This window comes from Condylura cristata, unplaced genomic scaffold (assembly GCF_000260355.1).
Source record: "Condylura cristata isolate star-nosed mole 26May11 unplaced genomic scaffold, ConCri1.0 scaffold00008, whole genome shotgun sequence".
Lineage (NCBI taxonomy): Eukaryota > Metazoa > Chordata > Mammalia > Eulipotyphla > Talpidae > Condylura > Condylura cristata.
The window spans coordinates 5,607,126-5,632,083 of NW_004567109.1; the positions used below are offsets into that span (position 1 = coordinate 5,607,126).

The 24,958-nt window shown below is 59.9% G+C and overlaps 2 protein-coding genes across 2 annotated transcripts in view; both read left to right on the forward strand.

Annotated features, from left to right (window-relative positions):
- Positions 1-13,629, forward strand: part of EFHD2 (EF-hand domain family, member D2) — a 14,620-nt gene extending 991 nt beyond the window's left edge. Inside the window, exons 2-5 of the mRNA XM_004679338.2 lie at positions 4-182; positions 11,248-11,395; positions 11,824-11,958; positions 12,719-13,629. Of these exons, the coding sequence (XP_004679395.1) occupies positions 4-182; positions 11,248-11,395; positions 11,824-11,958; positions 12,719-12,850 (594 nt within the window). The 3' untranslated portion in view covers positions 12,851-13,629. The remainder of the gene's footprint in view (positions 1-3; positions 183-11,247; positions 11,396-11,823; positions 11,959-12,718) is intronic.
- A 6,518-nt stretch (positions 13,630-20,147) lies between these two features.
- Positions 20,148-24,958, forward strand: part of CTRC (chymotrypsin C (caldecrin)) — a 5,570-nt gene continuing 759 nt past the window's right edge. Inside the window, exons 1-7 of the mRNA XM_004679339.2 lie at positions 20,148-20,187; positions 20,864-20,955; positions 21,043-21,140; positions 21,778-21,903; positions 22,573-22,709; positions 23,501-23,646; positions 24,331-24,483. Coding sequence (XP_004679396.1) covers positions 20,148-20,187; positions 20,864-20,955; positions 21,043-21,140; positions 21,778-21,903; positions 22,573-22,709; positions 23,501-23,646; positions 24,331-24,483 — 792 coding nt within the window. The remainder of the gene's footprint in view (positions 20,188-20,863; positions 20,956-21,042; positions 21,141-21,777; positions 21,904-22,572; positions 22,710-23,500; positions 23,647-24,330; positions 24,484-24,958) is intronic.

A 24,958-nucleotide genomic window follows, 5' to 3' on the forward strand; every position in this document is an offset into this window, starting at 1 on the left:
GAGGCGGCCGAGGCGCTGGGCAGCGCGGACGACGAGCTGAGCGCCAAGCTGCTGCGGCGCGCCGACCTCAACCAGGGCATCGGCGAGCCCCAGTCGCCCAGCCGCCGCGTCTTCAACCCCTACACCGAGTTCAAGGAGTTCTCCAGGAAGCAGATCAAGGACATGGAGAAGATGTTCAAACAGTGAGTGCCCGCCCGACCCGACCCCCGGCTGCCCAGCCACCCGGCCTCGGAGCCCAAGCCCCGACCCCGCGCCGCCCGGACCCCAGCCCCGCCAGCCTAGCCCCCCCAAGTCCGATACCGCAGGGCGGGGACCCTGCGGCCCCTTCTGCCTAACCCGGAGGCTTGGGGTCCCTCCACTCCTCCGGGTTTCGGGCTCCCGGGGATCCCGGGCCCGGGCACGCGACCCCTCCCCTGGGTGATGCTGCACCCAGAGCACCATTCATGCGGGGGCGCACCCGGAAGGGGCGACCCGGAGGCCCCTCCAGATAATCACGAGACGCCAGCCGCGAGCCCCCGCTGCCACCTGACTCATAGGTCTGGGCACTCTGGGTCTCTGGCCTAGGACCCCGGGCTTGTCGCTGCCCTATCACCCCACACTCACCCACACCGAGCTAGAGGAGCCAGCTAGAGGAGCCAGTCGCCCCCCTTTCCCCCCAACACACCCCCTAAGCTATTCGAATTCCCCACCCCCACCCCACACACACTCATCAAAAATGCCACACAACCCACTCCCAGCACCTCCACAGAGGTGACCATTCCCTGCACCCCAGCTCACAGGCAGCCCTTCCTCGGGGGTCCTTCCATGACCTCTGCTTACCTCACATGCCCTCAACATAGGCTGTGCGCAGAGCCCCCTCCTCCCCACCCCCTGTTATCTAGCATCTTCTAGCAAACTGTGGTGAGACCCTGCCCCTTCACCCCTGCTCCACTGGCCCTGATCCTCCACCCTCAGGGCTCCCTAGGGAGGACCCCCCCCCCAGCACTGCCCTCCTTCCTCTCACCCTCCTGCCCGCCCGCCCACATCCACCCAGCAGCTGTGCAGTCACCGCCACCCTGCTTTGGGGCAGAGTGGCCTCCCCTCTCCGGGGACTCAGCCCCCACCTCCCATCCCACGCGCCCGCTTGCTCTCACCCCCGCCCGAACACCATGTAGTCACGCACTGTGTCCGCAGCCAGCTGGACGGGAACCCCAGGCCGTGGGCCCCGCCCTCCCCACCTCAACCCCTGGCTGTCTCATCTCTACAGAGGGACTGGGGTGCGGGTCCCCTTCTGGTCTATCGCTGGGTCCACCCAGCAGGAGCTGACTGGCCAGCCACACCCCCTCCCCAGGCACATATGTGCCAGGGAGTGTGAAGGCCCCTCTCTCTGGCCCCTTCCGCACCTCTGACTGCCCATCCCTCCACCTGGGCTGCCTGCCGGAAAGGGAACAGCCCAGGGACTTGGAGGTTCCAAAACAAACAGCCATCTGCGACCAACTGGAGTCTCGGATAGGGGAGTCAGGATGCCTCTCCCGCCCCCCATCAGGCAGGGTGCTGGCCCCAGCTAGGCTGGCTGGGCAGGGGGTGGAGCACACAGCCACGTAGCAGTTGAGCTGCCCAGGTGCAAGCAGGAGGCACTGTCCTGCTCGAGAAAGACTCCTGTCCACTTCTCACTACAGCAGCTTCTGTACTGGACCCTGACGAGGGGCAAGAGGTTTTGGTTCCCAGATCAGTATGGCTGGGAGCCCCATCCTTGTAGCCTTTGAGGGTCAGCCTGGGAGGGCACGGAGTCCTGGACCTCCACCCCAGGCCTCCGCCTGGACTTCCCTGGGCCCAGTGGAGCCTGCCTCTTGACTCTGGGGTCCTAGTTGCGAGTCTTTCTAAACTTCCTGCTCAGCCAGTGGCCAGTCAGGTCAGGACTTCCGTGTTTCCAGCCAGACGGAAAGCTCCTTGAGCCCAGGGCTGGGTGTAGCTTCACCGTCTGGAACTTGCTTGAGGAACTTGACTCTGGGGCGTTCCTACGAGGTTATTCAAATGTAGCAGAGATCCCTGTACCGAGAGCACAAGGAACTGTAATCATCCAGGAGGTGTCAGCACCTGAGCAAAGAGAAGTCGAGGAACATGCTGGGACTAGACAGCTAGAACATGACAGTGTCGGGATTTGAACCCAGGTCTGACTCCAAAGACCCTGTCCTTCCCTTCTGAGTTTCCTGTCCCAGACATCTGCATCCAGATGGGAAACGCACCCCCATTCTTACCCCTTTCCACGCTCGAGGCGGATTTTCTGCCTCATGTGCCCACCAGCAGCCTGTTTGTTCTTTCCCCAAATCCCTCCTCCTTCTGGGCCTGCATAGCATCCCCCACTCCCCTACCAGGAAAGAAAAAAAAATCAAGCTGTTTTGGGGAAACCCAGCCTAGGGGGGACTTGGGAGGTGCCGCCTGGGTGGCAGGGGCGCGTGGCTCGGGAATGGCCTCGCAGCTGCATTTCCGGAGCGAGCTCACTTTCTACAGAAGCTATTTTGGATGTTAGATTGATGAGGGGTAGTCGGGTGAAATGTGGGGGGAGCTGAACCCCCTGCAAGCCACCTCTTGGCACCACTGCTGTTTGCTGGCATTGGGAGTGGGCAGGGGCTGCAAGGGGCAGGGAGCTGGACTTCTAGGGAAGGAAGTACCCACTGGGGCCCCTGGCAGGTTTTGTATTCAAGGAAACAAGGCTTCACTGTGCCAGCCCAGCCAGCGCCTGCTGTAAGCGGCCAACAGACGGGCTCTCGTGGAGGACAAAACCTCCTTCTGCTTCTGCTGGCCGAGTGGGCTGCGGCCTCCTGTGCCCAAGCAGGGGCTGGAAACCGCAGCCAGGGCCTCCCAGCCTGGCTACTAAAAGACCGCCACCCTGGGGCAGGAAGGAGGGACCCAGACGCTTCCAAGCATACACCAGAGCCAAGAGCAGGAGATGGGAAAGGCCTGGGAGCTGGCCTTTCCTGTCAGCCAGGAGCTGGGAAGCCTGGGCTTCCAGCTTGGCTCCTGCCACGGAGTTCCCTTTGGGCCCTCTCTGGGCCTCAGTCTGTCCTTCAGGGCAAGGGCCAGTCTGTAGCTGCTGATTCCCAGAGGTGATTAGGCAATGACATTCTACTTCCCAAGGGGTTCTGAACCCTCTGGAGGCCATAACTGCCCCCCAGGGCCTCCGGATCATCCATTCAGCGTTTACCCAGCAGGTACCGCCCTGGGGGCCTGGGCAGAGTTAGCAAGAGACCAGGGGAGCGAGAGCGGAGGTGATGGATGAGGGCTCCCCATGCCTGACCTCACACAGCTATGTAGTTTCCACTTGGGAGAGACCCAAGGGTTGACCCCACCCCTTCTCCCCATTTTACAGAAGAGCAAACTGGGACCCAGAAAAGTATAGTAAATTGTTAGGGTCACAGGAAAGTTTTCTGACTGAACCAGAGCATCCTGTCTGCACGTGAGGGGAGGGGAGATGACACTTGGGAGCTCTGGTGAGGTGTCAGGCACGGGCGGCCAGTGTGGGCAGCCGCTCGCCCTCCCTCCCTCCCCATGCAACCTCAGGCGAGTCCCACCCACTCCCCACCTCTCTCTGCCCAGCCACCCAGCGCTGCTTCTGGAGTCCTCCCAACAAGGGGGAGGATGGTGCCCTGAGGAGGCCCCTTTCTGGGCTGGCAGCAGCCTGGGAAGGACTCCACAGGGCTTTGTAAACCAAGACCTCCCGGAGGCAGCCTCCTCGCCCTGAACCCGCCCTGGAATCCGAGGAAGGTGCCCTAGTTCCCTGCCCTGCCCCGTGTCCCCAGCCTCGGTCCCCTGACCCCTTGCGTCAGAAAGGCAGGCTTCCCTCGCCTCTGGACACCTCTTCCCTTCCCACCCTGCCTCCCGCCTCTCCACCTGCTCGCCCTGCTCCACCTGCTCCAGGTGTCTCATCAGACTCACAGCGCACGCGTGCCAGCCCTTCCTGGCACAGAGAGAGTAACAGTGCCCGGCTCACCAGGCTTCATGAAGTGCTTAACTCAGTGCCTGGCACAAACTCAGTGCTCTTGGGTTCCCGTCTCCCCCCAGCCCTGGTGGAAGTCCCTGGGCCGTGTCCACCGCCCACCTCCGGACAGGGTGAGCAGCCCCACAGGCCTGGCCCGAGTGGCAGGCCAGCGTGTGGACCCTCCTTCCCTCCTGCAGAATAGGCGCCCTGACTGACAGCTACACATGGCTTTGATAAGTAACAAAACACAGGGAAGCGAATTCATTATCACTTAATGCCGGGAAGGCAGGCAGCTGGGGAAAGGGCAGGACAAGCAGCAGCTCTGGGGGATGCAAATGGGGCCCTGGCGCTGCCCAGCTGGGTGGCGTGGACAGGACACTAGGCTTCTCTCAGCCTCAGTTTCCCTGGGGCTAAAGAACTGCCTGGTGAAGTTCTGAGGATTAAGCTTAAAAAGTGTCTTGTGAAGAGGCCACCGGCTGCCTCCCACCTCTCTCTGCCTCTGGTCTGTGGGCCATGAGCACAACGGGAGATGTGTATTTTTCAAAGTCAGAGCCCACTCGCTCTGTGACCCTCCACCCAACAGACAGGTTGTCCGAGGATGGCGGGACTAAAGTCACTGCCCTCAAGGGACTGATAAGTCTTCTGCGCAGCGCCCAGCTGACAACGTGCTTTCTTTCCATGAGGGTGCGCTCTCCACAGCCAGCACCCTGCCCCCACGCCCGCTGCCTGGCTGCAGCCTCTGGTGCAGCTGCTCCCAGGCCCCCAGTGGTCTTATTTGGGGAGTTCAACTTAATCCTCACAGTGAGGCAGGAACCCTGTTACTCCCATCGCCAGGTGAGGACACGGAGGCAGACCCCACGGTTATCTATTGTAAGTGGCAGAAGCAGGGTTAAAACCCGCCAGCAGAGAGGAGGCTGATGAGGACAGGGGGCTCTCTCAAGCCCCTATGAGCTTGGCCCTGCACTCTGCAGCGGCCAGGAGCCTGCTTTCTGGGGAGGGAGGCTGTCCAGACCAGACCAGTTCTTCCTACTTCCCCTCTGTCAAAGTCACTTCTCTCTTCCCTCTTCCTGGAGACTTTTAGTTCCCCTTCTGGTCTGTGCTTTTCTGCCTGTGTCCCTTCCTCCACCCCCTCTGGGTCTTTGGCCTGGGGCTGGCCTCAGTGCAGAGACCAGGCCCTGGACATCAGAGGCTCTTTCATCAGAGCCCTTGTGCAAGGCCTCCCTGGGAGGAGGCAGAGTCACTCTGTGACTTCAGCAGGGACTGTCCTTACACACGCTAGCAGCTGAGCTCAGTCTGGCTGCCGAGCAGCCTTCTCCTGACTGACTTCTGCTTTTCAAGGACTACAGAGAAACGGGGCTCAGTGCCAAAAAGGCCAAAACCAGGCCCTGTGAGGTAGGCCAGTGCAACAGGCCAAAACCAGGCTCTGGATTCCCAAGCCAGGCGGGGACCCACCTGGAGGCCGGGCCCACACATACCCCTCCCCACAGAGGAGAGAGCCAGCCCCAGTCCAGGGGCCGGTCTAGTCCTTTTTTCCCATTCTGTAAGAGGGGACAGATGAGACCCACTGGACAGATGACAAAACTGGGTCTCTGAGGTTGACAGGACTTGTGCATCACACAGCTCCTAGGAACAGCGTTTGAACTTGAGTCTGCTCCGCGCCTCCTGCTCCCAGGGGACCCCGTGGAATAGGCTGCTTCACCCAGAGCCGCTCAGAAATGCAGGTGCTCACACTCCACCACAGGCCACTGAATCAGAGCCCGCATTTTAACCAGATTCTCCAGGTGGGCACAGTACAGGTTCAGAGGTGCTGAGCACCCCACAGTCCTCTCCCCCCACCTGCCTGAGACTGCGGTTGAGGTGAGGAATGTTCTGGAGTTGGGGCGGTCCATGGAGGGGCTATAACAAGGTCAGCGGAGGGAAGGTTGAAATCAGAAACGCTGGTGATGTTGGCCACCCGTGAATGTTCTATATAATCCCATTACAACGTAATTATGATTAAGAGCAGACAGGGAAGGAGGCAGCTCGGGAACCGCTGCTGAGACTAAGTGGGGAAATGCCTTCCCCCCCCCCCCCCCCGGGCTGTGAGCCCAGAGGTGAGGGTGTTCAGCCCCCCACCTGTCCCCCAGATGCCCTCGGCACCCCTCCCCCCAGCTGACGCAGGCCAGCAGAAGTGTCAGATTCCGAAGATAGATGCAGAGGAAGTGGGGAGCTACGGGGCTTTCCCCACTTGAGTCAGGAGGTGGGGGTGTGCGGGAACTGGTGACTCTGCTGAGCAATGTTCAGCCAGCCTGTGGGTGGCACCTGTACCCTCCCTCCGTGCTGAGGTGGGCGGGGCCAGGCCGGCTGGCTGCTGGGGGCCAGGCCCGCTTTCTCCTGCTGTCCAGAACCTGCTGAACAAGGCGCCTGCCTTCCCATTTCACACGTCAGAAGGTAGAAGCCTTCAAGCCATGACCTTGGAGGCCACAGGGGGCCTCCCCCATGGGCTGGGGAGCAGCAGTGGGTCGGGAATGCTGAGACCCGTACCGGGTGGGGCTGGGCACTCCCCATTCTATGAACACCACCGTCTCTAGCTATTTGCTTCCTGGGGACCCCAAAGTTCAGGGGGGCCATCAGCACAGGCCTGAGGGAAACAGGAGGGACAGAGTCGGGGTCCTCTAAGCTACTATATCAGCTGCCCGTTCCCCCAGGACAGTGGTTGTGATACCCCACTTTCTGCTATTAGACAGCACCGCATGACTGGGGGTGGGCGTGGGGGTTGGCATGAGGAACTGAGGAACGACTTCCTAGTGAACAGTTTCAGAGCTAAATTGGGCTGCCTTGGGCAAGCCGAGGAGCTCCCCCTTCTTGGAGGCATCCCAGATACCCCGCATGAAACTACATCAGGGATCAGACCCCCCAAACAGTGACAGGAGCCGGTCCAGTCCCCTCCCGCCTGATCCCTGGTGCAGGCCAGGGGGCTGTCGGGACACACAGAGCGCCACAGCTAAAGCCCAGTTTCCATCTGCCTGAATTTGGGTCCCTAGTCAGTGGTGACTTTGGCCAAGGGTCTTCCGCCCCGAGCCTCTTGCTCCTGGAACCGCTGCAGGGGACTCAGGAACCCTGTGCGGGGCTCCTGTCCTCCTCACAGTCCTTGTCACACCGGTTGCAGAGCCCATGCCAAGGGCCCTGGTGTGGCGTAGCCACCACTGTGTGGCGGGACGAGCCGAGCCGGGCCAGGTCGTCCACACCACGCACTGCCGTGGGAGCCGGTCACTGTCCCCCACCCCACCCCCCGGCTCCTGCTGTACCAACTGGGCGGGGCCTGCCCAGCCCAAAGGGGCAAAGTCTGCCTGGTGGCGAGGCTGCTCCATGCAGCCAGATCCCCGGGCAGCTGCTGCCCTCCTTATCTGACCGTCCACAGGGAGGCGGGGAAGAATGTGGGCACACTGCCAGCAGCTGCCTCCCCGGCTCTGGAGGGAGCCGGCCTCCCAGGCAGGCCCTCCGTGAGTCCAGCAAAGAAGGGAGGCAGGCATGAGGAAGAAACGCCCGACTTGAGGAGCCTTCTGCAGGCTGTGTGACTCCGGGCCAGCTGCTGCCCATGCTGGGCCCCACTGCCCACGTGACATGAAGCAGTGGCTGGCGTATCTAGACAGACCGGTGTGCTGACCCCTTTCCCCTGAATCCTCGGAGCCACCTGCAACCTCAGACGGACAGAAGGGACCCAGCAGGATATGCAGCTGGGGACAGAGTGACGGTCCACCCCCCCCTTGTCCCCTTTGTTTTCGGCCTCCCCACCAGCCGGGTCTTTGAGTCACAGCGAATGGGGAAGGGAGGGTGGGTGCTGTCACCTGGTGCCGTCACCCCTGCCCCACCCCCTCCAGGCTGCTCTTCCTCCCAGCCATGCTCACAGGATCAGGGCCCAGGGAGAAGCTGTGGGCCTTTTTTTTTTTAATCATTATTACTATTGTCTCAATGTTGATATATACAAAGTCGTTAATCTAGTATCTGGCACACCAAACCTCCATAGAACAGCTACTACTATTACTATAGTGAAATTAGCAGATTTGAAGCATCCACTCTCCACTAGGCGTTTTATATCTGTCATCTCATTTAGTCTTTAGTCCTAAAGGTAGATATTAGCAATAATAGTTGGCGCTGCTGGTTATCATTATGATGTTAGGGCGGCCCACGTGCTCGCCATTGGCCAGACTCTGTGAAGAGTCAATTTGGATATCTCTTCAGTCTTTGCTGCTGTCCTGAGACGGGTCCTTTGAGTGCCTTGATGGAAATGGGGGTGTTGAGGTTCCGGGGTCAGGTGACTTGGCCAGGGTCACCCAGCCAGCAGACACCGGTGCTGGGGTTTGGTCCCAGGTCAGCCTCAGCCGGGTTGATACACACACAAGTCAGTGACCTGGAGCCCAGGGCTGGGGGCCCAGGGCTCCCCAGTGGTGGGGGTGCACTCCCTGGGGCGGGGGTGCCTCATGGGAACAGCCCCCAAGTGTCACCTCCTCGGGGCCCCTGGCTCCTACCACTACACCCCCCTTGCCCTCTGTCACCCTCCCTCAGTGACTGACCCGCTGGCACCACTGCCAACTCCGCGTTGTCCCTGGGGATCCGGATGGAGCCCGCCCCGGTAATTGATTGACCCTTGATTGATGTGGGCGGTGGTTCAAGCCGTGGTTTGAGCTGCAGCCCAGACAGGCCTGGGAGCTGCCAGAGCCGGGAGCCAGAGCACAAGTTTCTGTCCAAGTTTGGACACTTTATCTGCACTTCCTCCGAAACACAGCCACCCTAGCTGTGGAGACACCCACCGAATGAGCGGTGCAGACAGCCAGGGCCGAGGGAGGGCAGGTGAGCAGACGGAGAGGAAGGCGTAGGAACGGGAACTAGGAAGGACCCAGGCCCCCATCTCTGGGCCTGTTCCCTAGTGGTCATTTGCAGGAAAAATCCCAAACCCCCAGGACGACCGAACACACAGAAGGGGCCGAGAGAAAACACGTGGCACATAGTAGGCCCTCCATGGAGGTGACCTTAAGGCTCGCGGTGGCTGGAGCTGCCGTTTCTGGGCCAGCAACCTGTGCCAGGTGCTGTGCTAAGTGCTGACATGCGACCTCAGTTGTCCTCCCAGGGACCCCACAAGCGAGGTGCCTTCCTACCAGAGTCTCACATAGACCCCCACTTCGGAACTGCTGCAGATGATGGGCCAGAAGGAGCTCGCGTTCAGAGAGCGGCAGTTTTGTTTCCTGAAGGCTCTGAGGGCCTGTGACTTGTCCCCATCCGGCCCCAGGGTCCTCAGGTCACCGCAGCAGCTGGCCTGTCCCTCCGCCCACTGGCAAACAAGAATGGAAGGAGAGGCTGCTGCCTTGCCCCCCCATAGGGCCTCTCCAGCTCTGGGTAGAGACTGGACTGGGGCGGTGTGTGTGTGTGGGGGGGTGCTGTGCCTCTCTCACCACTGCCATCCAGCTCTGGCCACTGCCCACAGAGCCTCTGACCCTCAGGGCCTTGCCTACCCCCTCCCCACAATAGGGATGCAGCCGCAGGACCCCATGTTCCCTGCAGGATTCCCAGAGACCCATCCTCCCTGAGCTGATCACTTCCAAACACTGACTCACTTGCCCGTGAACTATTTATACCCCTCACACAAATGCTCAGCCGCTCAGCGCTCCAGACAGTCATCTCTGTTCTGCTGGCGGCCCTAGGACAGGCAGGGGGCTGGGTGCACAGCAAATGTGCAGGTTGCCGAGCCCAACAGACCTCGGGTGGAAGCCCAACCGCTGTGTGACCTTGGGCAGATCACTTAACCTCTCTGAGACTCCATTATAAAAAGGCTGTTAGGAGGGTTAAATAAAGAACTTCATGTTCCCAGCACAAAGACAGATCTCAGAACAGCATGCTGTTAGATGACCAGAGGCAGCGGGGCTTCCTATGCCTTGGACGGAGGGTGGGAACTGAAACCCAAGGCGTCCATTTCTTGCAACTCCCTCCAGGACACAGGCTTCTGGAACGCAGCCCCCCTGTGTCACTGTCATCCAGCCAGCTCAAGGCTTCTTGAGGTTCAGAGGCCCATTTCGACAACCTGAGGCCTCCAGGAGACCAAGGCGAGCAGTGCCCCCTGTGCCATTCTGTGTCCTAAGAACCCTGGCAGCACCCCCCAGCCCAGGGCGGCCAGCTCTGACGCAGGAGGCCCGTCAGCTCTGTCTCTGCCGGGCCTTGGTTGGTTGCAGAAAGAGAATGAAGTGTACAGGCAGAGACCTCCCCAGCCACGGTTCCAGACCTTTCCCGCCACTCACCGCCAGCAGCCCACACAGCTCCTTCCCTGCACACAACCTGGCCGACTCCCAGGGGCCTCGTGGGGACCCGCCCTTGTGACCACTGACCCTGGCCTGTGATGCTCAGGGCTCAGCCCCGACCCGGCCCCCCTTGTCAGGCAGGTCGGTCTCACACTCTTCAGTGTGTGTCATTGATTCACTCAACAGCTTGCCAACATCAACACCTATGCCTACACCCCCCCAAAAAAAACAGGGTGCTGAGGGAGACGGGCCTTCTGTCACCTGGAGAGGCACCGTCCACATCCATGTCACAGCCTCTCCCCCAGTGCTTCTCCATCGGCAGCGATTTCACCCCTGGAACATTTGGCCACATCTGGGAGAGTCTTGACCACCTCAACTTGGGAGGAGCTGGGTCCGCGGTGAGGACAGGTGTCGTCCTCCTGTGACACCCAGCTGGGCCCCCACGTGAGCAGCCCAAGTGCTGCAGTGTGAGGTGGAGAACCCTCAGCCTGCTACCCGGGGGTGGGGAGGAGAGCAGGGCCTAGGAGCTGAGGAGACATGGCGCCAGGCTGTCCCTCGAGGGGCCCTTAAGCCAGCTGGTCCTGGAGGGGTCCTGGGGGTGCTGACATCAGAGCCCACCCTCCCGAACCGCACCCACACACACCATGTTCTTGCTCCCTCTGTCCACATCCATTTGATACAGGGAAGCTGTGGCTTCCACTTCCCGGCCCAGCAGGCTGCTCCGAACGTCAGCACTGTTGACATGGAGGGGCGCCCAGCCCCCAGAGGTGACCCCACAGAGACTGGGCCTCAGGTCTACTCTGCCGGGCTGAGGTCCCGTCCATCTGGTTGGCGGGAGGTTCCTGCTAACCTCAGGCTGTGCACTCGGGCTGTGGCCGCCCTGGTGGGCAGGGGCAGGCGGTGCACTCGGGCTGTGGCCGCCCTGGTGGGCAGGGGCAGGCGGTGCACTCAGGCTGTGGCCGCCCTGGTGGGCAGGGGCGAGGTTTGGAGGTGTCCTCAGGCCTCTCTTTGCACCCACAGGTATGACGCAGGGCGAGATGGCTTCATCGACTTGATGGAGCTCAAGCTCATGATGGAGAAACTTGGAGCCCCTCAGACCCACCTGGGCCTGAAAAACATGATCAAGGAGGTGGATGAGGATCTTGACAGCAAGCTCAGCTTCCGGGAGGTGAGCGCCGCTCCCCCTGGGGTGTGATTCCCAAGGATTCGGTTAGCACTGAGTGACACTTCACTGCTCAGCCACCAGTGAATGGCCACATTGGGCGGAGGCTTCCAGGCCCCTAAACAGACACAGGGCCTGGTCCTCAGGTGAGGACAGGGACATGCCCTCCTTCACCCAGTGAGCAGATAGCCTGTGACCCTAGGTGGACTCTGGCATCATTTCACAGAATGAAAACTGACTGGGGAGGTGGAGCCCCCTGCACAGACTGGCAAACTGAGGCCCAGGAGGGAGGGGCACGTGACCTGTGCAGGGACACGCAGACACGTGCTCCCAGTCTCCCTGCCTCCATGGGTGGCCTGAGGCTAGGGCCTGGGGGGGCGGGGTCTCGGCCCCTTCCCCGCTCCTGACTCCACCTGCTCTTCTCCCTGCCGCAGTTCCTCCTGATCTTCCGCAAGGCGGCGGCCGGGGAGCTGCAGGAGGACAGCGGGCTGCATGTGCTCGCCCGCCTCTCCGAGATAGACGTGTCCACCGAGGGCGTCAAGGGGGCCAAGAGCTTCTTTGAAGCCAAGGTGAGCCTGGGGCAGGTGGCAAGGGCTTCCCTTCCCTTACTGAGGCCACGGGCAGGAGCTGGCAGGGGCAGGCCAGCCAGCCTCCTCTTCCTCTCCCTGCTCCAGAGCTGGGTGAGGGCTGTAGGAACGGGGGCCACATTGAGCTGCCCAGCCACTACCCCCAAGGACTGGCCTTTGCCGGGAAGACCCAGGAGACAGCAAGCAGACCAGAACGCCACACTGGCTCCCAGGAGCCTCGGAGATGCTAGCGCCTCCAGCCCCAGCCTGGAGGGAGCAGGGGGGACCCAGAGCCACCTGCAAACGCCGCATGCCCTTTCCGCAACACTCCTGCAGAGGCCGAGTCTGCCGCCAGCTTCCTCCTCCCAGAGCCCCGCCTTTCCATGCTGTTCTTCCCGTTTTAGCCAGCAGCATTCCTTCCACAGGCTGCTTCCCCCTCCTGCTGGGCTTCTCGGGTGAAGGGGATGTTTCAGGGTTCATCCGTGAGAAAAGCGTGCAGCTGGGGTCCCCAGGCCAGGCACCGCAGGAGAGCAGGTCCCGCTTCCCCTTAAAGGGTCCATGCAGCCCCTCAGATCCTGGGTCTCCGTCCACCTCCTCCGTGAGGTCAGGAGCCCCAGGCTCCGGGTGGAAGAACTGAGGCTCGGAGAGGTGAACGAAGTCCCTGGCCAAGGGGCAGAGCCAGTGAGAGGCAGAAGGGAGCCCCAAGAAAGCCCAGGGCAGAGATCCCCCCTGCCTGACTCACCTCACCCCCACCCCACCCCAGGTCCAGGCCATCAACGTGTCCAGCCGCTTCGAGGAGGAGATCAAGGCAGAGCAGGAGGAAAGGAAGAAGCAGGCGGAGGAGATGAAGCAGCGGAAAGCAGCCTTCAAGGAGCTGCAGTCCACGTTCAAGTAGCCAGGGCCCTGGCCTGACCGGCCGGCCGGCCCCAGCGCCCAGTCTGACGGGCGAGCCTGCGTCCTCGGCCTGTCTGCAGGGGCCACACTAACACCTACACATGTGTGATGGAGCCAGCTGAGGGGCCTCTCCGAGCGGCCCCGCCCTCCCGCGCCCGCTGTTCTGAGGCTGGACACCAGCTGGCTCCCTGCCTGGCGACTCCCTGTCCGGTCCCTGGCCGCCCCCAACCTGCTCCAGCACGGCTTGGGGTTCTGCACCCAGCTCCTGGCTCCAGGGGCTCCCTGCCCGTGTGCCTGCCCGCACACCCCCTCTGCACCCCTCTGCCTCTCCCTTTCCCCTCTCCCCCACCCAGGAGCCACCTGCCTCTCACCTCCTGCACTGCCCCTGCCCCTGAAGCCCCCTGCGAGGCTGAGGAGCTGAATGGCGGCACACCAGCGCTTGTGGCCAGCCTGGAGGGGCGTCTATGTAGGCGGAGAAACCCTGGGCAAAGGGGCAGCCCTGCCCATCTACCTCAGGGGCGCATTCTGCAGGCGCCCTCACGGGAGCATGGGCAGGGGAGGCCACCAGCAGCCTGGGGGCCCCAGGGGCTCGCAGACCGGGCCGGGGCAGGAGGGAACCAAGCCCGTCTCGGTTCTCCAGGAGGCCGTGAGAAGTGCTTTCAGTGGTCTGCGCGGACTGGGCGCTCGGCCCCTCGCCACCCCTCCCCCAGCGCGCCTGTCACCAGCGAAGGGACCTGTCCCGCCACACCCACCCCGGGGAGCATGGGCCCCGCCCCCCCGGTCCGCGGGCCCACGCAGCCCCCAGGGGCCCGCCCGCCCGCCCTCGCGCGTGTCCGTGTCCTTGCTGTGTCGTGAAACCGTGACGTCCAGTCCAGGTGCGCAGCGGGCGGCCACCGCCTCGCAACTTGAGTGTGTCGTGACAGAATCTGCTTCTGAGACTCGCTGTCCCTGTATTTTAGTGAAGCGCCCCCTAGAGTCCACCAAACCCCGGTGGACTTGCAGAGGTTTTATTTTTTCGGCCTTAGAATCTGCAGGCGCCAGGAGCGGCCCGCGCGCGGGGTAGCCTTGGCCCTGGGTTGCGTTTGCCTTAGCGGATATGTTTATACAGATGAATATAATTTTTTTTTCCTTTTAGCTTAGTTGCTTTTTATTTTCCCCCTCCCTTCTCATCCCTCCCCCCAAAAATGCTACTTCTTCATTCAGTGGTACGATTATTTTTTTTAACTAAAATAAGATAAAATTGTATATTCTTATGTGTGTGTGTGGTTCTTGGTTAGCAGGGGAGGGGCAGGAGGAGGCAGGGGCCATGTCCCCGGGGGGGGCAGGGGGACGTTGTAGGAAGCAGGGGAGAACAGACGCCTCTTCCCAACGGGACAGGTTGCTTGAGACACCTGCTACCCCCAGACTCGAATCTACATGATTGACTCATACGAACCCATTTAATCTCCCAACAAACCAGGGAGGGCAGGAGGGGGGAGGGGTGGGGGGCACTTTTTAATCCCAGAGGAGAAAGGGGAAGCCTGGAAAGCCCCAGAGGCACACAGCCAGGGTGGCAGGATGCAAGCCTGCGGGCTGAGCCCTCAGCCCCAGCTCCTAACCACCCAGCTACCCTGCCTGGTCAGCGGGGGCGTGTCTCCACAGGGCCTTGGCGCACAGCATGGCGGCCAGGAGAACAGCACCTAGGCCACAGGGAAGTGGACAGATGCAGCTTAGCGCCCCCTCAAGACTCTCCCACGCAGACACCCAAGACTTCCACCACACACACAAGCTACGGTAGCAGGATGATAAGAGCCAGGGTGCTCCTGTGTGACTTTAGACAGATCAGCCTCCCCCGGGGCTCGGTCTCCCCATCTGTTCAGTCCAGGGGTGGCCCAGGGTCACCCTTGCCCTGTGGTTCCAGAGGGCGCCCCTCTCCCACCTGCAACCTGAGCGGGCGCGCAGGAGTCTGGGATCAGGCTGGACGCTGCCGCCCCCGGGTGGACGACAGTGGTAGTACAGCAGCCTGGATGCCCGCCCTCTCTGGCTTCCTGCAGACCCTGCCAGGGGAAGGCAGCTTTCTTGACGGCAATTTCCTAGGGAATGCCACCCAGGGAGCATGGCCTTCAGCAGAGTCCCTGGTGGTCTGTGCACGTGGGTCAGAACCGAGGGGTAAAGGGGCTAGTGCAGGCTCCCCGCCCCAGCCCAGCTGGCCAGCAGTGGGTGTGGACCTCCAGCCCCAGGGATGACCCAGGGGAACCCCCAGCAACAGATCTCATCTGGTGAAGGCTCCTCGATGTGGCCTGCTCAAAAGCCCACTCCCAGCCCGGGCAGAGGTTGTGGGCTGAGGAAGGAAGGCCCGAGGTGATTAAGAGTGCGCCCTCACACACATCCCAGCCCCTGTTCCCAACACCAAAATCTCTCTCTGACTCCCCAGGACTTTCATCTAGTTTTGAAAAGAAACCTTCCCCGCCCCCAGCCCCCTTTGTGAGCCTCGCCAGGGTAACAGCTGCCCCTTGAGAGTCCTGTCCCAGCAACAAGCCGTTCCAGCCGTCAGGGACACCTGTTCCACTTTCAGGCTCCCGCCCCACCCCCACTCCAACCTTGGCACTGATTTCTGCACTGCACCCGCCCCCGGCCCAGCCTCCACCAAGCTCCCAGGGTTATTTTCCATGGTTATTTCATGTCCCTTAGTGGCTGTGAGCTCCCAGGCCCGGGCCCTGGCACACACAGGACTCCTCAGGATGGATGGGATTCTTTCATCACACGCCCTCGTGTCCTCAGCTCATTGTGGGTATGGAATCTGGAGAGAAGGAATCTTTTCCTAACTTTTACCCCATTAGGCCCCCACCGGAAACTAAGCTCTTCTCGTCCGGAGCTCCCAGCCCCTGACCCAGAACCTTCCAAGGAATCCTGACCGCCCCCCCCCACAGCGAACTCTGGTGCTTGCTGAGCAGGGTTTTATCACCTCTGTAGCCCCAGTCCTGGCACAGGGGCTGCACACAGTGGTGCTTGGCAAACGTGGGAGGCAAGATTGAATGAATGAATGAATGAGTGAGTGAATGAATGAGTGAGTGAATGAATGAATGAGTGAGTGAGTGAATGAATGAGTGAGTGAGTGAGTGAATGAATGAGTGAGTGAGTGAATGAATGAGTGAGTGAGTGAATGAATGAGTGAATGGCTTCCACGTACACGGTATGTCCCTGCCTTGTAGTCTGGACAAGCAAAAGTCACATCTTTAAATCCTCAAGTTAGTCCAAGTTCCATCCCCTCCCACCACAGGAAAACCACCCCTCCCACCCCGCTTCTGCAAATATTCACAAGCAAGCCCTCCCTCCTAGGGCTTCAGAAAATCAACCATCCAAGCGTCCCCACTGTGACCAGGGCAGAGTGGAGCCCTAGAGTAGTGGCATAGTGGCATCCTCTGGCCAGCTGCTCCCTCGATCAGACTAGGGGCACCTGGGGGGTACAGGCACGAGCCAGGCATGAGCCCAGAAGCAGCCCCCACCTCTGCGCAGATGCGCCCATCCAGCTTTCTCCCTTGCTACCCCCCAGCACAGAGCACACCCCCTCCAGGGCCAGGAAGAGCGCTCAGGCAGACCCGCAGAACATTCCCCAAAGTCCCTCTCAGCCACTCTGTCCTCTAACCTGACACGAGCAGGGCCGCGCCCGGAGCCAAATCGCCCATCAGTACAGTGGACTCTGCCCAGAGCCCGAGATATCTTTAGGGCCATACAAATGCTTTGGTTCCTTTTCAAATCAACAAGAAAAAGTAAATATAACCCATCAGCCTTTATAGCCATGCAATATAAGTTTAATAATTTTTGAAGGAAAAAGGGACCCACAAAGGCAAAAGCCCCATGACAGTCTGGCCTTAGCTTTCTCATAAGAACCAAATAGTAACGCAAGAGTGACAATGGCAAACGCCAGTGTCCACCAGTACCATGATACAGAGAGCGCATGGGAGCACAGAGAGGGTGAGCAGTCAGTACAAGGTCACACAGCTGGGCAGTCAGAGCTCTGGGGGTCCCCTCCCTCAGGACAATGGCCAGCCCTAGGCCATGCACTTGACATCCCATCTTCAGCACCCGAAGCAGACTAAGGTGACCTCAGCTTTCTCCAAGTACAGTCTTTTGGTGCTACCTGACAGGTAGGGAGCCACCTGGGATGAGAAAGTTCCCCTAAACGATACAGTCTGCATCGCCCTCCGAGAAAGGACAGTTTCTCTCTGGACATTCCAAAAAAAGGAAAAACGGACGGTTCCTCCTGTGGTGGCTGGCACCATGCCCCTGGGCCTTCATGACTATTTGTGCTCTCGGTACATGTCCGAATGTGTGGCCCATGGCTCTGCTTGTGTGAACATGTAGCTAGACACTTGACATGACTGACACTGGTGGGCAGGTCTGTGGCCACAGAGCTGCCATCTGTCTGTCTGTCCCTGTATACCTACAGGCATGTGCCAGCGACTCACATGGGTGCTAAGAAAGCGCTGTGTCACACATCCCCAACTAAACGTCAGTTGGTCATTTTTCCAGGTTGTACAAGAAGAAACTGAGGTTGGCCAAGTTCTGGACTATCCAGCAAGTCACTCTGTATCGTTCCTTGCCTCACAACCTTGCAGAACTCTGAAACCTGTCACCTGGCTCAGGTGACCATATCGCTGATGACAACGTCAGTCCCCAAGCCAGGGTGACGCTTCGCAGTTGGTGATCAAGAGCCTTAGGGGTCCCTCCCTGGTGGCGCAGCGGGTTAAAGCGCAGCACCGCAAGCTGGCCTCAGCCGCTTCAGTGCGAGTTCAATCTCCGGCCCCAGAGATGACCCACATGGCGCGGCAGACCTCCCCTGACCCGCCCGCTGCTCCCCTCAGCAGTGTGCTTCATCGATCTGCCTATTCTGCTCCCCACTCTATCTCTGGTGAACCCTCTCACTCCTTGCACCTCTGTCCTGTACCCCAGTTCTGTATGCATAAATAAATAAATGTTTAAGGGAAAAAAAGAGACTCAGGTCTGGGCCAGATTGTGTAGTAGCTATGACCCTTCTGGCAAGACCAGACTCTAGAATGCAACCGAAATTTCTAGCATCCCAAGATCCCCCCAGACACCCTCTTTTTGGGGTCCAAAGTCAACACGGCAGGTCAGAACTCATACTCCCTGTTTCTCTAGGTTTTCCTTCTTTTTTTTTTTTTTTAAGATTTATCTATGCTTACATAACTGGGGTACAGGCCAGAGGTGTGGTAGGTGAGAGGATTCACCAGAGACGGAGTGGGGAGCAGAAGAGGCAGATCGACAAAGTACACCTCTGAAGATGGTAGTGGGCGGGTCAGAAGAGGTCTGCTGCACCATGTGGGTCAGCTCCCTGGCCAGGAATCGAACTCACGCTGCAATGGCTTCAGAGAGCTTCATAATGTGATGCTAACCCAATGCACCACCAGGGAGAGCCCTCTCTGGGTTTTTCTTAATCAAAACTTTACATCAGCAAAATAATGCAGACTTATTATTTAAAAGATTTAACTTGCATACGATACATAAGTTGGAAACCTCCTTCACCCCTGCCTAACCACCATGAACAGCAGGATATATAGTGTTCTGAATATCTTTACTGGGAAATAATTCCTAAGGTGACCTGTGCACCCAGCTCAGAAAACGACTTCCAGGCAGACGTCTAATGAGTAGAAAGGAAAAGAAACAAGGTTCTACCCACCCAGCTGAAGTCAGGCCTTGAGGTTAAACCAACTGGCTAACCCCAAATGACCTGGGTCTGGGCAGAACTCCCAGGCACACACAGCATTCTGGGTCCCCACCTAGTCCCACACTTGGCCTTCACATGCAAGTTCCATGTGGAATCTGGAACAGAAAGCAGCCTCAGTGTCCATCTGGTCAAATCTGCCCATTTAAGAGGTGGGGAGACAGGTAGCTGGCACCGGGGAAGACTGACCAACCAGTGCTTGGCCCCTGTCTGCCTGCGTCTCAGCCTCCAGCCGCAGCAGGGAGGAGGTGCAGGAGAGCAGGAAATGCCCCAAGGTCAAACAGTGTGAGTGAAGTGAGGGAGAAAACAGCAAGGAAGCGAGTGGAGCCCCTGGTGGGCGCTTGAAACAGCGACTTCAAATCCTGGTTCTGCTGTAGCTGGGCTGGGTGGCCTGGATGGTCACTGAGCCTCTGGGCAAGGGGGCAGGTGTGTCTACTTCCAGGAAAGAGCAAGTGTGGGCGAGGATGTGGAGAGTCGGTGGACTGTACATTGGTGTGGTCATTATGGAAAGCAACAGGGAGATTTCCAGAACAGAAATTGTGCACGACCAATTATTCCCTCTTCAGGTTATTTGCCTGAAAAGCACAAACACACAAATTCAAGGAGATACCTGCACCCCCCATGTTCACGGCAGCATGATTTACAATAGCCAGAGCTAGAAACAACCTACATGTCCATGCCCAGGTGAATAAAGATGGGGTATACACACACACTGGAATAGCACTCAGCTCAAAATATCTATATAAACATGAGGGCCTCCCTGGTGGTCTAGAAGTTAAGTCTCAGCACTATCATCTATGGCCTGAGTTTGAGCCCCGGCCAGGGAGTGACCCCCAGGGCGCAGCAGACCTCTCCTGTCTCCCCGCTGCTCCCCTCTGCAGTGGATCTCAGTCAATCTGCCTGTTCTGCTCCCCACTCTGTTTCTGGGGAATCCTCTCACCCCACACACATAGCTCTGGCTTGCGCCCCAGTTTTGATGCAGAATAAAAAGAATAAAAGAAAATAAATAAATAAAGATGAAGTCCTGCCATTTGCAGCAACAATATAGACCCGGAGGGGATGAGGTCTAGTGGAACCAAGCAGACAGCCCTGGGCTTCGGTGGTGAACTTAATACAGGAGCTATGTTGATTCTCAAGGATGCACCTGACGGTCCAGACAACACCCCAGTGACCCCCAAGATACGTGTCTCCTTCAGGTTAGACTTAAGTGTGGCAAGGAGCGTGGGGCATGGTGCCGGGCACATGGCAGGTGCCCAATAAATGAGAACTCAGAAGGATGAGTTAGGGAGAGAAAATGAGATCACACGCCGAGTGGAGTGGTGGGGACCGCAGAAAACCTGCCAGCCTCGGAATCTCTCCACCTTGGAAAGTTGAGAATTTCATGCCTCTGATCCAGCCCCTTCCTCGCCCCAATTAAACAGTAACCACCCAAGGTCAGGGAAAGGGCCTTATCAGAACAGGTTTCTCCCCAAGGGGAGGCTCAGCCTTGACCAGGTGGCCCCACACTCCCGCCCGCCTATAAGTGCTCCCCTGCGGGGGCCGAAGCCCCAGGAACTCAGCCCCAAGCACTGTCACCATGCTGCGTTTCACCGTCCTTGCCGCCCTCCTGGCCTGTGGTGAGTGGGGGTCAGGCACCAGCTGCAGCCACGGGCCCGTGAGCGTGACCTGGCCTCCTGGGGACACAGGGGGTCACACAAGGGCTTTCTCCCCTCCAGGGCTCCAAGAAAGGAGATTTGGGGTCCAAAGTAGGTCCAGGGACCACTGGCAAGCCGGGCATCAGATGAGCCGCTGGCCCACTGAGCAGCCCCCCTTCCAAGCCTGTAGCTGGGGCTCTGAGCCCCCCGGTGAGGCTGGGAGCCAGGCTGTAGAAAGCGCCTGGCTGGGCCTGGGACAAGGAAGATGCCTGGTCCTGGGCTCGCTCCAGGGGCCGCCAGGCCTGACTTTCTCAGTATCAGCCTCACTCCCTTGGGACACTTTGTTTCCCCCATTCTGGTGGCCTTCTCCCAGATTGGGAGTCGGAGAGCTTGGCTTGAATGCCGCTCACTCTCAGTGAGACCGAGACAAGCTACTTCACCCCGCTAAAGGCCATGGCCCTTTTGGCACAAGAGAGCATTTGATTAGGAGTCCTTCCCGCTAACAACAACAACAGCAGTAGTAATCATAATCACAATCATAATGGCAGCTCCCATGTCTTAAGCCCTTTATATGCAGGAACTAACTGGTCCTCACAACAATTTTCAGGACCAGAGTCTATTAATAGCTCCATTTTCTCTGCTCCCCTGTCTCCCCCAGCCACCAGCTGCGGGGTTCCCAGCTTCCTGCCCAACCTCGCTGCCCGAGTGGTGGGAGGAGAAAATGCCCGGCCCCACAGCTGGCCCTGGCAGGTAAGTGTACTGCTGCAGGTTGGGAGGTGGACAGAGAAGGTAATGGGGAGAGATCCCAGGGCTGAGCACGCCCTTCCCTCCCCCCAGATCTCCCTCCAGTACCTGAGGGACGGCACCTGGAGGCACACATGTGGTGGGACCCTGATTGCCAGCAACTTCGTCCTGACAGCTGCCCACTGCATCAGGTGATGAGGGAGAAAACCCCACTGTCCTGGGCTGGGAGACTCAAAGCTGCTTCTATTCAGCACCTCCGACACGCTCGAGGCACTGGGCTATTAATAAGCCCCCGGCATGCAGCAACTCAGGTGTTCATGGCGGCTTTCCACGAGCACTGATCGTGTCCCTACTGTGTGCCCGGGAGGGGACACAGAGAGAGGACAGAGCTTGTGTCCAGCAGAAGACAGAACAGACCGCTCAGCCCGTAAACCTCTAACCTGGAGCAGTGAAACAAGACTGCAGCTGGGAAAGATGACTCTATTGTGAAAGAGCTGGCTTGGGGAAGGAGGCCAGGGGAGGGCAGGGAGGCGGTTAGGTGGCAGCTACAGGCCAGAGGCAACAAGGCTGGACTGGATTATTCTTGCAGCAGCCCCGGGGCGTGAGTTCTGCCTTACCAGTCTAGGAACCGAGGCCCAAAGCTACCCACCAGACGGCAAAGTGGACCTGCCTCTAAGGCTAGGATCCTCGCCCCGGAGGGTCAGTGGGGAGGGACACGCCCACCCCCAGGCGATCCCCACGATGATGCAGGGCTGGGCCACCTCTCTGCCCCACTGTCTGGCGGGAGCAGGAAGCCACCCTGGCCTGACCGGTCCCTTCCTCCTTCAGCAACACTTTGACCTACCGCGTGGCCCTGGGGAAGAACAACCTGGTGGTGGACGATGAGGAAGGCTCCGTGTACATGGACGTGGACACCATCCATGTCCACGAAAAGTGGAACTCCTTCCTGGTGCGGTAAGTGCCCAGCCCCACAGCCAAGGAGGCAGAGCTGCCCGTCACCCCCCACCCCCCACCCCAGGCCCCTCCTTACCCTGACGGCCAACAGGTGAACCCCGGAGACAAAATGGCTAAGTAGAACCAGACAGCCCTCCCACTCCACGGCCACGGTCAGAGGAAGGGGGTCAAGAGCACATGGCCCCCACAGGGTCTCGCCTGAAGCCTCAGCGGTGGGGGGGGGAGGCGTCACCTTGACTGCTTGCCGGTGCTTTCAGTCATCCTCACCACAGCCCCAAGGGTAATGAGAGTCAGGGTTAAGGACCAAGACCCAGGTCACGGCGGAACCAGAACTCTAACCGGGTCTGCCTGGGTGGCCAGCGGTCGTCCTGCTGCCTTGAAAACAAACACCGATAAAAGAGGTGTCCCTCTTCCATTGTGATAATTTCCCGATCACTTCAGCTTCCTGTCTGGCTAATCCAGAAATGCACAGCTCCTGGCTGTGATGTGCAGACTCGTACAGCAGCCACATCCAGAGGGGATCGGGATGGAGTCAGAGGTGGACCTGCTGTCATCCGGCAGGGTGCCTTTGAGGGACCCTGGCCCCTAGGCCCTACCCCCAACTCCCAGGGGCCTCCCAGCATGGGGGGGGCCTTCCTGCCCCCTCACGGCCTCTGCTCTGGATTCCAGCAACGACATCGCCCTCATCAAGCTGGCGGACCACGTGGAGCTGAGTGACACCATCCAGCTGGCCTGCCTGCCCCAGGAGGGGACTGTGCTGCCCCAGGACTACTCCTGTTACGTCACCGGCTGGGGGCGCCTCTGGAGTAAGTGCTGCCTGGAGCATGGAGGTGGGGGGTCTCCCCACACCCCCACCCTGCCTCCACTTCAGCCTTTTTAAACTTTGTAATAATATCAGCTGGTATTTATTAAGCACATGCTAATGAGGGCTCTGTAAGGGCATTGTCGGGATGGACTGGACTAGGAATTGCCAAGTGCTGGACACCTTCAAAAATGGGCCTGAAAGAAACTCGGCAAACCGTGTGGGAGTGAAGGATTCGATCTGATGGCCTGTCACAGGCCCAAGCACATTCCAGCTGAATTAAAAGGTTAAATGCCAATCAGTGAAACTACAGGTTTAGTGGGAAACATGGATCAATACGTGAAATGTCTTGGGGAGGGAGAGACCCGTGGGTGTCACGAGGGACGCCAAAGCCCGAGAGAGCCCTAGGAGGATAGAAGTCCGTCACATGGCACACGGGTGACTTGGTGATGGGAAACCCAAGGGGATTGCAACTGAGATGGAAAAATGCGCACAAATATGTAAAAATAAACTTTTTTTTTTAAAGTCTATCATAACCCCAGGGCCCAAATTAGGGAACTCAGCTCAGGGGCTACTCCTCGAGGGCTTTCCCTGAACCCCGCCTGGCGCCTGCGCCCTTTCCCCACCCTCAAAGGTCCCCCTCAAGCTGGGAGGCTCAGCTCTGGGGGGAGGGCTGGGAGGGCTTCCCACAAAGTCCAGAAGCTCTCCCAGCCCCCACGGGCTCTGCTCCGTGAAGGCCCAGGGCAGGCAGGCACAGGGCCCGCCAGGGTGACGCCAGCACCCTGTCCTCTCCAGCCAACGGCCCCATTGCTGACGAGCTGCAGCAGGGCCTGCAGCCTGTGGTAGACCACGCCACATGCACCCAGAGCGACTGGTGGGGCGCCATGGTCAGGGACACCATGGTGTGTGCCGGCGGTGACGGCGTCATCTCAGCTTGCAACGTGAGTGTCCCGCGGCCGAGTGGAGGGGGCGGCAGGCCGGCCGCGGAGGGAGGGGGCCGCGGAGACCCGCAGGAGCGCCCTTTCCCTGGAGGACCCCTGGGCCCCAGTTGTGCCTCAGGGGGCGCTTGTCACGGCCGCCCTTCCCCCGGGCACTGCGGCAGGAACGAGGAACTGGAGCTCAAGCATCTGGGCCAGCCCTTGGCCCTCCACGTGGCAGCTGCGTGATGGTGGGCAGGCTGGGGGACCTCTCTGAACCTCCGCTTTCCCCTTCCATGACGGAGATACCCCGAGCGCAGGGCTGCTGGAGGACTGAGCCCAGCAAGCTCAGGAGGGACTCGTGTGCAGTCTCTGCCCCTGAGCCAGGGGCACGGAGGACAGAGGGAGTCTGGCAGGAATCCAGGGGCATCTGCGACAGGCCGGGGTACCCTGACCGCAAAACCACAGCCCTCTCCCCCGCCCCGCCTCGCTGCCCCGGTGTCCGATCTGCCTCCCAGCCTCCCCTGCTCGCCGGGCAGCTCACGAGGCCCAGAGAGGGTCATCACCACGAAGATCACACAGCAAGCAGCTAGGCTGGCACCCCCCGCCTCCCAGTCGAGGAGCCCGAGGGGGTAGCTTGGGGGCCAAGGTACCCCCCAGTCACGGACAGGCGGCCCTGGCCGGCCGGCTGACCGCGCCCGTTCGCAGGGGGACTCCGGCGGCCCGCTGAACTGCCAGGCCGCCAACGGCTCCTGGGAGGTGCGCGGCATCGTGAGCTTCGGCTCCGGGCTGGGCTGCAACACCCGCAAGAAGCCCACCGTCTTCACCCGCGTGTCTGCCTACATCGACTGGATCAACGAGGTGGGCGCCGGCCCGTGCTCCCCCTGCACCGCCAAGCACGCTGCCTCGCCCCTCCCTTGCTCACCCCGCACGCGTCCATTCACGCTGTCATCCACTCACTCCTTCACTGGCTGACTCAGTCACTGGCACTTTCTGAGAGTCACACACTCGCTCACTCGCTCACTCGCTCACTCACTCACTCACTCACTCGCCCACCCACTCGCCCACCCACTCACCCACCCACTCACTCGTTCACCCACTCACCCACTCACCCACTCACCCACTCGTTCACTCACTCACTCACTCACTCATTCTCTCACTCACTCACTCACCCACTCATTCACTCACTCACCCACTCACCCACTCACTCACCCACCCAATCACTCATTCACTCACTCACCCACCCACCCACTCATCAACTCACCCACTCGTTCACTCACCCACTCACTCACTCACTCACCCACTCGTTCACTCACTCACCCACTCACCCACTCAC